Genomic DNA, 12,350 nt, shown 5'->3' with positions numbered 1-12,350 from the left:
GAAGACTTCCTACACCAATGATGGGCAACTTTTTGTGCTTGGTGTGTAAAAATTCACCAAAAAACCTAGCATGACTTGGGTGGTGTGTCACTTCAAGAAAAAAAACTGTAATTTTGCAATATATGTAGTTTAAATAACAAAAATATATAATTGTAATATATAACTGTATTCAATTAATCAAAAACTATTTACTACCATTATTTCCATGTACACAGTGCCGGTTCAATATGGAGGCCAATGAAGCCCCCGCTTGGGGCGCAGGTCCCCAGGGGCGCCATTGAGCGCCCCCCCCCCCCCCCCGCGGGGACCACTGGCTCCGTCGACGGCTAATGCGATAGGCCTCAGTTGAAGCCTTCCATGTTCGGCAGCGGCAGGCATGGCTTTTTCTTCCCTTCTCTCTCCTCTCTCCCCCCTCCCTGCTTCTCTCTCTCTCTCTCTCTCTCTCTCTCTCTCTCTCCAAACTCTGAGGCCTGGATCCGCCCTCCTGGGCCTTCTCCCGGCCTCCGAGGCCTGGATCCACCCAACGGGGCCTTCTCCCGGCCTCCAGGCCCTTCGCTCGCCCTCAGGGGCCTGTGGCAGGCATCCTCAGAGGTTTTGAGGTCTGTTGGAAGCTAAGTAAGTGGGGTTTATATATCTGTAGAAGGTCCAGAGTGGGAGAAAGAAGTTGGATGGCCATCTATAGGGAATTGTATCTCCTTGCCTGGGAGTCTGCTTATCTACTTATCTGGTGCTTTTTTAAAGCAGAGGCTGGATGGCCATCTATTGGGAGGATTCTAATTGTATCTCCTTGCCTGGGAGTATTCTTATCTGTTTATCTGGTGCTTTTTTAAAGCAGAGGCTGGATGGCCATCTATTGGGAGGGGTCTAATTGTATCTCCTTGCCTGGGAGTCTGCTTATCTGCTTATCTGGTGCTTTTTTTTAAAGCAGAGGCTGGATGGCCATCTATTGGGAGGGTTCTAATTGTATCTCCTTCCCTGGGAGTATGCTTATCTGCTTATCTGGTGCTTTTTTTTAAAGCAGAGGCTGGATGGCCATCTATTGGGAGGGTTCTAATTGTATCTCCTTGCCTGGGAGTCTGCTTATCTGCTTATCTGGTGCTTTTTTTTTTAAAGCAGAGGCTGGATGGCCATCTATTGGGAGGGTTCTAATTGTATCTCCTTGCCTGGGAGTCTCCTTATTTGCTCATCTGGTGTTTTTTTAAAGCAGAGGCTGGATGGCCATCTATTGGGAGGGTTCTAATTGTATCTCCTTGCCTGGGAGTCTGCTTATCTGCTTCCCTGGTGCTTTTTTAAAGCAGAGGCTGGATGGCCATCTGTTGTAAAGGTTCTAATTGTATCTCCTTGCCTGGGAGTCTGCTTATCTGCTTATCTGGTGCTATTTTAAAGCAGAGGCTGGATGGCCATCTATTGGGAGGGTTCTAATTGTATCTCCTTGCCTGGGAGTCTGCTTATCTGCTTATCTGGTGCTATTTTAAAGCAGAGGCTGGATGGCCATCTATTGGGAGGGTTCTAATTGTATCTCCTTGCCTGGGAGTCTGCTTATCTGCTTATCTGGTGCTTTTTTTTAAAGCAGAGGCTGGATGGCCATCTATTGGGAGGGGTCTAATTGTATCTTCTTGCCTGGGAGTCTGCTTATCTGCTTATCTGGTGCTTTTTTTTAAAGCAGAGGCTGGATGGCCATCTATTGGGAGGGTTCTAATTGTATCTCCTTGCCTGGGAGTATGCTTATCTGCTTATCTGGTGCTTTTTTTTAAAGCAGAGGCTGGATGGCCATCTATTGGGAGGGTTCTAATTGTATCTCCTTGCCTGGGAGTCTGTTTATCTGCTTATCTGGTGCTTTTTTAAAGCAGAGGCTGGATGGCCATCTATTGGGAGGGTTCTAATTGTATCTCCTTGCCTGGGAGTCTGCTTATCTGCTTATCTGGTGCTATTTTAAAGCAGAGGCTGGATGGCCATCTATTGGGAGGGTTCTAATTGTATCTCCTTGCCTGGGAGTCTGCTTATCTGCTTATCTGGTGCTTTTTTTTAAAGCAGAGGCTGGATGGCCATCTATTGGGAGGATTCTAATTGTATCTCCTTGCCTGGGAGTCTCCTTATTTGCTCATCTGGTGTTTTTTTTAAAGCAGAGGCTGGATGGCCATCTATTGGGAGGGTTCTAATTGTATCTCCTTGCCTGGGAGTCTGAGGAAATTTCCTTCCCTGGTGCTTTTTTAAAGCAGAGGCTGGATGGCCATCTATTGGGAGGGGTCTAATTGTATCTCCTTGCCTGGGAGTCTGAGGAAATTTCCTTCCCTGGTGCTTTTTTAAAGCAGAGGCTGGATGGCCATCTATTGGGAGGGGTCTAATTGTATCTCCTTGCCTGGGAGTCTGCTTATCTGGTGCTTTTTTAAAGCAGAGGCTGGATGGCCATCTATTGGGAGGGTTCTAATTGTATCTCCTTGCTTGGGAATCTGGGGAAGTTTGCTTATCTGGTGTTTTTTTAAAGCAGAGGCTGGATGGCCATCTGTCGGGAGGGTTTTAATTGTATCTCCTTGCCTGGGAGTCTGCTTATCTGCCTATCTGGTGCTTTTTTAAAGCAGAGGCTGGATAGTCATCTGTTAGGACAGGTCCTTTTTTCTCTCTCAAGTCTCTCCTCTTTTTTTCTTTCAAGTCATCCTGCATAAAGGTAACTATCATGTCTCCAGTGGGTTAGTGAAATGATGTCCTTTTGGATTGAAAAAATATTTTCAAGCTATTGATGGTTGAATATGTGGGTACAGAGTTGGTTCAGATAACTTCATATAGCTTTATCAAACCACTTCTTCTTCTTCTTCTTTTAAAATATTTATTCAGGTTTTACATATATATGATAAAAGAAACATGGCAATGCCAAAAGACAAAAGAAAAAGAGAAAAAATAAAAAGGGGGAAAATGTAAAAATAAAATAAAATCAAAAAATAAAGTTCCCTACTTCTGGTCTGTAGGATTCAGGAAGAAAGGCAAGTGGGGTTTATTTATCTGTGGAATAATGTCCAGGGTGGGAGAAAGAGTTCTTGTCTGTTTGAGGCAAGTGTGAATGTAGCAATACAGTAGAGTCTCACTTATCCAACATAAACAGGCCGGCAGAAGCTTGGATAAGCGAATATCTTGGATAATAAGGAGGGATTAAGGAAAAGCCTATTAAAAATCAATTTAGGTTATGATTTTACAAATTAAGCACCAAAACATCATGTTATACAACAAATTTGACAGAAAAAAGTAGTTCAATACGCAGTAATGCTATGTAGTAATTACTGTATTTACGAATTTAGCACCAAAATATCACGATATATTGAAAACATTGACTACAAAAATGTGTTGGATAATCCAGAACGTTGGATAAGTGAGACTCTGCTATACTTTTATTTTTGAGCTATTGGTTTTTTTGGGGGGTGGCAAAATTCGGGGGGGGGATGGCAAAATTCGGGAGGGGGCACCAAAATTCTGTTCGCTTATACTTGAAAATTATCTAGGGCCGGCTCTGCATGTACAACAATCTATGGTACCTCTTGCAGTTTCCACGCTGATTTCTCTCTATTCTAGTTTCAATGTAGTCATGAATAATGAATAATATAATAATAATATAATAGTAATAATATGATAATATACTATATATATATATATATATATATAAATGTAATGTGCATAATTCCCATGGAGTAAACAACAAAAACACTGGACCAAATCACACCAAATTTGGCCACAAAAGACATAGTCATTCAATCAATCTGCATGCAGCAGCATGTCAGCAAAAATGGCGTGTCATAGGTTGGCCATCACTGTTCTACACTATGATCCTTCAGCACCTTTTTGCAAACTATATTCTCAAGCAGCTTCCAGATTTCCTGCCAGGCCAATAGTATTGGCCCCCAAATCCCAGAGAGAGAGGGAAAGAGAGAGTGAGAGAGTGAGAGTTTAACCTTGTTAGTTAAATCCAAATAGAGAGATGTTCACCTTGTAAGTCATTATTGCTTCCCATCATAACTAGCTCTGCACAAATTTGTTTTTTTCCTCTCCAACAGCTGTGTACATCCCTAGGGGAGAATGAATAATCATTGCAATCCAATTATAGTACATGCATATATCAGTTAACACAGCCTCTGCTAGTGAAAGGCATTTCCCCAAGGCTTTTACTACTCAATCCCCTTTCCAGTTGAAAGTGTCCTTTTTAAAGGAGTATTAAAAGTTGGTAGAGGTCTGGAGTTTACAGCAGGGTGTTGCAGGTTGTCTCCAGGAAATAGCAAGCAAGCCTTGAACTGAGGCTGGTTCTACAAAGCTACATAATGTGGGCTGGAACCAGTGTCTAAAACACTGGTTCTGTGTCCTGAGAAAAAGTAGAATTTAGCAAATTTACCTTTGTAACAACAGCTATCTCCAGAATCTCAAATTATTTAATTATTTATTTATATTAAGCATACATGAATAGCAAACATTCATTAAGCATACATGAATAGCAAAACATAGATAGAAGGGAAGTGTAGATAACACTGTTTCACTAGCTATTCTAAGCATGTTGCAAAAACAGATGTACAAGTTTGCCCATGAAAATGGAAATACAAAAGTATCACCTCTGGATGTGTTTTGAAACAAGCTTTCAAGTTGTCTCCAGAAGACTGCAATTTCTTTTTGCATCAACCTAGTACAGTAGAGTCTCACTTATCCAAGCTAAACGGGCCGGCAGAAGCTTGGATAAGCGAATATCTTGGATAATAAGGAGGGATTAAGGAAAAGCCTATTAAACATCAAATTAGGTTATGATTTTACAAATTAAGCACCAAAGCATCATGTTATACAACAAATTTGACAGAAAAAGTAGTTCAATATGCAGTAATGTTATGTTGTAATTACTGTATTTACGAGTTTAGCACCAAAATATCACGATATATTGAAAACATTGACTACAAAAATGGCTTGGATAATCCAGAAGCTTGGATAAGCGAGGCTTGGATAAGTGAGACTCTACTGTATGAGATTTTGTGTTAAAGAAGAAATGCCCAGGAATATATTTTATTACATTGTAAACTAGAAAGAAAAGAGATTGACCTTTTAAGCTGCAATCTATAACAACACATGCTTATTCTCCTTTTACTTTGCCAAAAGATGGAACTGACTGCCTCATTTCAACTGAAATGTTTAGAACACTGAACTTAACAGACCTCATGAACATGACTGCATGTGTGTGGATATATATGGGGAGGATTCTTTTTTATCAATATCTAAAAGTAAATTTGACTTACCTGAGCACAATATTATTATTTCATCAAATTAAAAAAAGTATTTTGCAGCAGTGATGAATTCGAGGAGTGCTGAGATACATTCTATTCCTCGCAGCTCTTTTGTGTATATCCAAGGCAAGTGATTGAAAACTGTTTAAAAGTCTTATTTTGAAACATGAATTATTTTGCTATACTTTAAGACCTTCCAAATTTAACTGCATTCAAACCAAAAGGTTAGGCCTTTGGCGAAGCTTACAGCCCTCATTCTGGAAGTTACACCTCTACAGTTGGCTTGAAGGCCCGCCTCAACTGGTATTGATGGTCCGGTTTTGACTATAAATCTAAACTGACACTCTGTACCTGCTTTTCTAGAACATTGCTTTGAAGGTTCTATGATGTCATAGTGGAATTTTATCCCACTAGCTTTACTTGAGACAAACACTAACAACAGTATAATTTTAAGCTGGTTTTACTGAATCACAAGTCATTGAAAAATAGTTACTGTGTTTGGTGAGTAAAGTTAGATTGTAGATGCCAAAGTTTCTGTCTATTATTTTCCCTTTCTTTAGGATTCAAAAACTATCCAACAAAAAATGTTAGTTAAAATGTGAGACTGGGTCATTTTCTTCCAAAGAAGGTGCTTGAACAGTAAAAAAAAATGCATTTGCTACCACAACTTGGAAAAGTCACTTTTTCGAGCAGAATTCCATTAGCCAAGTTGACTAGAGAATTCTAGGAATGGTTTCCAAGCTCTGAATGCTATATGTCTCCTATGGGCCTCATCACATGAATATAGGAAAGCAGAGCAGTTGTCGTTTTATCATAGCATTCAATTCAGTTTATAAGAAAAATTGATAGTATATTTACCCCCATTGCACACAATGTACTTTTCTCCACTTCTACTATAATCTTCCCCATTTTGTGCTATCACACAGGCAAGTGTAGTCCCTGCCCATTCCGCATTCTTTTTTTTTTTAAAGGAAAACTTCGCAAATCCAAAATCTAGGTCTAGCCTCAGCGAAGTGGTGATACAGTAGAGTCTCACTTATCCAACACTCGCTTATCCAACGTTCTGGATTATCCAACGCATTTTTGTAGTCAATGTTTTCAATACATTGTGATATTTTGGTGCTAAATTGGTAAATACAGTAATTACTACATAGCATTACCGTGTATTGAACTACTTTTTCTGCCAAATTTGTTGTATAACATAATGTTTTGGTGCTTAATTTATAAAATCATCTTTTTTGATGTTTAATAGGCTTTATCCAACGTTCGCTTATCCAACGTTCCGCTGACCCGTTTATGTTGGATAAGTGAGACTCTACTGCAGGGGTCCCCAAACTAAGGCCCAGGGGCCGGATGCGGCCCTCCGAGGTCATTTACCTGGCCCCCGCCCTCAGTTTTATAATATAATAAATTGTATATACATATAATATTGATAATAATATTATAATGTAATACAATATAACACTAATAATAATACCATATAATAATATTAATTATATATTATATATTACATATAATATTACTAATAATATTACAGTATAGTGGTATAGTTCAATATAGTAATATATAATGCTAATATTGTGCTATGCTAATAATATAATATATTGTATGTACATATAATGTGTAAGCCACTCTGAGTCCCCTTTGGGGTGAGAAGGGTGTGATACAAATGTAGTAAATAAAGGCAGTAAATAATAAATAAATAAATAAATACATTTTAGATTTAGGCTCACCCAAAGTCTGAAATGATTTGAAGGCACACAACAACAACAACAACAACAACAACAACAACAACAACTCTAATTAACTTGACTATCTCATTGGCCAGAAGCAGGACCACACTTCCCATTGAAATCCTGATAAATGTATGTTGGTTAAAATTGTTTTTATTTTTAAATATTGTATTGTTCTTTCATTGTTGTTGTTTTTGCACTACAAATAAGACATATGCAATGTGCATCGGAATTTGTTTGTATTTTTTTCAAATGATAATCCGGCCCCTCAGCAGTCTGAAGGATTGTGGACCGGCCCTCAGCTTAAAAAGTTTGAGGACCCCTGCTCTACTGTATATCAAAATTGTGCAATTCCTAAAGAGTAAATTATTTTTAAAAATTACCATAAATGTTTATGGCAAGAGGATTACTGGTGAGAAAAAGAGCATCGAAACTCATTATGAGACCGCTCACCAGAACACCTATTCTTTAATCTCACTAAAAAAAAATCTAACATGGGGAAATCTAACAGTTTCCATCCTACACATTAAAAAGTGCATTTACCCATTTCCATGTGAATCAGGAGCTCTGACGACAATTGCTACCTGACTCCTAAAGCCTCAGTTTCTACATGCTTTAAGATGGAGTCCCACAAGGAACAGCCAGAAGTAGTTTTATATTGGGTTCCGTATATATGATGGGTTCTGTAGGACTCTGCCTTTAAAGTGTGTAGAAACAGGGAGGATGCTGTGTCTCATTATGGCCCACCCGCTGGGATTGGTTCTAAATTTCCATTGGTCCTAGCCATCATGACTAATAGCCAGGAAAATGGGACTTCTAGTACAACATCTGGAGACCTCCCTCTGCTCCAGCCCCCTCCAGCTAGAGGACAGGGACAAGGATAAGGTTTTTATTCACTCAGTTAAGAACACACCAGTAACATGAAACTTTTGACTCCATCTAGTTGCAACATAGGCCCATCTACACTGCCCATTTAATGCAGCTTCAAGACCATTAGAAACCAGAGGCCACAAAATGCACACTGCCAATGAGTGTGGACTCATAACCCAGTTAAAAGAAAATATAGTGGTACAGTAGAGTCTGTGATGACTCATGGGCCATGTAGTCCCGTTCCCAGTACTATTGTGGCAGATGAAGAGGAAAACTTGGGTTTCCTACCGTTTCAGCCAGAAACGGAGCCCTCGCACCTGCAAGATGTTTGCCCACAAGAAGTCAGCTTCCCCAGGGAAAGTGTTCCTTGGCGGGAAAACAAGATCCTATATAGGTGTTTACCCGCTAGGAAATCCTTGCAGAGTCAATTCGTCACCTTGTGGAGTGAGATCGTGTGTGGACTACGCTACTCCAGTTCCTTGCCTCCAGGACCAAGTTCCAAGCCTTGTTTCACGGACCCTGTTCTAGCATCAAGCTTTCCTTGTTTCCACGGACCTTGCCACGGACCTAGTCCTTGCTTCTTGCCTCTTGTTGCCACGTATCAAGCCTTGTTTGCCAAGAATCTAGTTTGCTTCCAGCCTTGTTTGTCAAGTTCCATTGGACTAAAGGACCCTGTCATTTCCCCACACTTTGCTTGGCAAAGTGTGTGTTTCGGTTATTGGATTATAACTTTGGACTTTAATATTGCATATTGGACATTATTTTCCTGGACTATATTTGACCTTTCCTGAAAGGTCTACTTCTGAACTATATTCTACACTTCTTTTTATTGACTTTATATATTTCCTTAATAAAGATATTAGATAGATTCTGGTCTCTGCGCATGGTTATTGGTGTTCTGCAGCCTGGGTCCTGACAGAGTCTCACTTATCCAACATTCACTTATCCAACATTCTGGATTATCCAACGCATTTTGTAGTCAATGTTTTCAATACATCGTGATATTTTGGTGCTAAATTTGTAAATACAGTAATTACTACATAGCATTACTGGGTATCGAACTACTTTTTCTGTCAAATTTGTTGTCTAACATGATGTTTTGGTGCTTAATTTGTAAAATCATAACCTAATTTGATGTTTAATAGGCTTTCCTTAATCTCTCCTTACTATCCAACATATTCGCTTATCCAATGTTCTGCTGGCCCGTTTATGTTGGATAAGTGAGACTCTACTGTATTTTATTAATCTGTGAGTTATGAGCCCCTGGTGGCACAGTGGGTTAAACCGCTGAGCTGCTGAATTTGCTGACCAAAAGGTCAGCGGTTCGAATCCGGGGAGTGGAGTGACTTCCCGCTATTAGCCCCAGCTTCTGCCAACCTAGCAGTTCGAAAACATGCAAATGTGAGTAGATCAATAGTACTGCTCCGGCAGGAAGGTAATGGTGCTCCATACAGTCATGCTGGCCACATGACCTTGGAGGTGTCTATGGACAACACTAGCTCTTCTGCTTAAAAATGGAGATGAGCACCAATCCCCAGAGTCGGACACAACTAGGCTCAATGTCAGGGGGAAAATTTACCTTTACCTATTTATGAGTCAACACTGCCATATATTCCAGTTCTTTTTTAAAAAAATAAATTTTTATTAGTGATTTTCCAGAAAAGTGACATACAAATACAGTTGAAAATATAAAAGAGTACATATAAGAACAGTAACAAACATAGACTACGTGCTCCCTACAGTGACTTAAACTATATATGAGGGTTATCCAGAAAGTTCATTACGTTTTGGAATTAAAAATAAACAAAGTATAGGAGAAAACATTTACCATATTCAGTTGAAAGCCAGACCCAAATACTAGTTCTCACCCTAGTCCCCACTGAAATCTAGGTAGTTATCATAGCGATAAAAGTGTTTGAAAAGCCCCCCCCCCCCCAAGATTCCCGCCTGGCTTGCGTCCTGAACCAGGCTGGCTTCCCTTCCCTCAGCTGTCAAGTGGTGAGCTCACTTTCCACACGATCTTCCTGGATCGCTCTTTTGTTTTTCAGATGCCTGCAAGGAAGGTGCTCTTCTAAGGTTTTGCAAGAAGCACACCTTTCCTGTCCCCAAAAAACCTCCCGTAAAAATAAGGGAAAACAAGATCAATGTGTGAATCTATACATATAAAAGAGTGATGGCATCAGGGCAGCGGACAAAACAACAAAACTACATGCCCCCAACCTCAAAATTTGACAACACAACCCATCATTCACGGCTCTAGGTTGATACAACAAAAAGAAAAGAAAAATAAAGTCCTAATTACAGGGAGAGGAATAATAGTTTTTATCCAATTGCTGCCAGTTTGAAGGCTAAGCTCCACCCACTTGGTCTCCTAGCAACCTACTCAGCCCAGGGGACAGGCACAGTTAGGCCTCACTTAGGCCTCTTCCACAGATTATCAGATTTTAACTGGATTATATGGCAGTGTAGACTCAAGGCCCTTCCACACTGCTATATAACCCATTTAGAATCTTATATTATCTGCTTTGAACTGGATTATCTTGACTCCACACTGCCATATAATCCACTTCAGTGTGCATACTAAACATAAAGACAACCATACAACAGACATTCAATACCACCACTACCTCACCAACACCACCAGACAATGCCACAGCAACGCGTGGCCGGGCACAGCTAGTATATATATATATGTGTGTGTGTGTGTATACATATATATATATATATGTCACGCCATACACCTCCCCCCCCCCCCCCCCCGTGTAAATATATATCGACTTCCATCTTAATCCTGCTGACCTTAAATTACCATTTAAGATATAAATTGGTAAGGTCAGTAGGATTAAGATGGAAGTTGATATATATTTACACGGGGGGGGGGGGGCGGGGAAGGTGTATGGCGTGACATATATATATATATATATGTATACACACACACACATACACACACACATATATATATATACACTAGAGTCTCACTAATCCAAGCATGTTGCAAAAACAGATGTACAAGTTTGCCCATGAAAATGGAAATACAAAAGTATCACCTCTGGATGTGTTTTGAAACAAGCTTTCAAGTTGTCTCCAGAAGACTGCAATTTCTTTTTGCATCAACCTAGTACAGTAGAGTCTCACTAATCCAAGCTAAACGGGCCGGCAGAAGCTTGGATAAGCGAATATCTTGGATTATAAGGACTGATCAAGGAAAAGCCTATTAAACATCAAATTAGGTTATGATTTTACAAATTAAGCACCAAAACTTCATGTTATACAACAAATTTGACAGAAAAAGTAGTTCAATATGCAGTAATGTTATGTTGTAATTACTGTATTTACGAATTTAGCACCAAAATATCACGATATATTGGAAACATTGACTACAAAAATGGCTTGGATTATCCAGAGGCTTGGATAAGCGAGGCTTGGATTAGTGAGACTCTACTGTATATATATTCACACATTGTCAATATATGTAGTCTTGTGTTTCCATCCATTGATTTAAAATACAAATTTAGAAAACACATACAATGGTGGAGGCTGGGTGTAATGTACAAGACAAATTACTATTTAAGATATAAATTGGTGTCTTGTACATTACACCCAGCCTCCACCATTGTATGTGTTTTCTAAATTTGTATTTTAAATCAGAATTTTAACATTCACACTCTTTAAGTAGTCCTTGATGGAGTCCCAGTTTGTTTGCTTTTTTGGCTTGCCATGATTATTTGCTAATAAATATGTTAGCCTATCCATATATTCCAGTTCAAAGCAGAAAATGTGGGCTTGTATTCAGCCAAGTGATAGGGGCCCTAGGGCACTTCCACACAGCCATATAACGCAGAATCTCAAAGCAGAAAATCCCGCAATATCTGCTTTGAACTGGACTATCTGAGTCCACACTGCCATATATTCCAGTTCAAAACAGATAATGTGGGATTTTATTCAGGTGTGTGGAAGGGGCCCTAGTTCAAAGCAGATATTGTGAATTATCTGACTTGTTATTCTGGGTTATATGGCCATGTGGAAGGGCTCTCAGTCTCCACTGCCATATAATCTGGGATAAGCATCCTGGGATATAAGGACAGTGCAGATGGGGCCTGAGCTAGCTCAAAGGGTTAATGGGAAGAGCTGTCAGCAAAATAAGACAAAAAGGAGCCTAAGGGCCCTTCCACACGGCCCTATATCCCAGAATATCAAGGCAGAAAATCCCACATTATCTGAGTGTGGACTCGGACAACCCAGTTCAAAGCAGATATTGTGAGATTTTCTGCCCTGATATTCTGGGATATAGGGCCGTGTGAAAGGGCCCCAATCCCCCCACGCCCCATTCGAAATCATTGGGGAAGGCGCCTTTCTCGGCAACAGCTGTGGAAGATCCTCCCTTACTGGCTGAGCTCCACGCCAGTCACCTCTTCCCCCGCCCACTTCCTACAATTTTCTCTTGTGCAGCCAAGTTCAAGTTAGGTTGAACTGACAGCCTCGGGATCTGACCGCAGAGGAGGAG

The 12,350-nt window shown here is 40.1% G+C and overlaps 1 protein-coding gene across 1 annotated transcript in view; it reads right to left on the bottom strand.

The window, feature by feature from the left end:
* The window catches only part of matcap2 (microtubule associated tyrosine carboxypeptidase 2), a 58,028-nt gene extending 52,393 nt beyond the window's left edge, over positions 1-5,635 (bottom strand). The window contains exons 1-2 of the mRNA XM_062958107.1: positions 5,256-5,635; positions 3,973-4,052 (exon numbers count right to left, since the gene is read on the bottom strand). Coding sequence (XP_062814177.1) covers positions 3,973-4,000 — 28 coding nt within the window. The 5' untranslated portion in view covers positions 4,001-4,052; positions 5,256-5,635. The remainder of the gene's footprint in view (positions 1-3,972; positions 4,053-5,255) is intronic.
* Positions 5,636-12,350: the final 6,715 nt, after the last annotated feature.

Source organism: Anolis carolinensis, chromosome 6 (genome assembly GCF_035594765.1).
Source record: "Anolis carolinensis isolate JA03-04 chromosome 6, rAnoCar3.1.pri, whole genome shotgun sequence".
Taxonomy (NCBI): Eukaryota; Metazoa; Chordata; class Lepidosauria; order Squamata; family Dactyloidae; genus Anolis; species Anolis carolinensis.
This window is presented reverse-complemented; position numbering and strand designations above follow the sequence as displayed.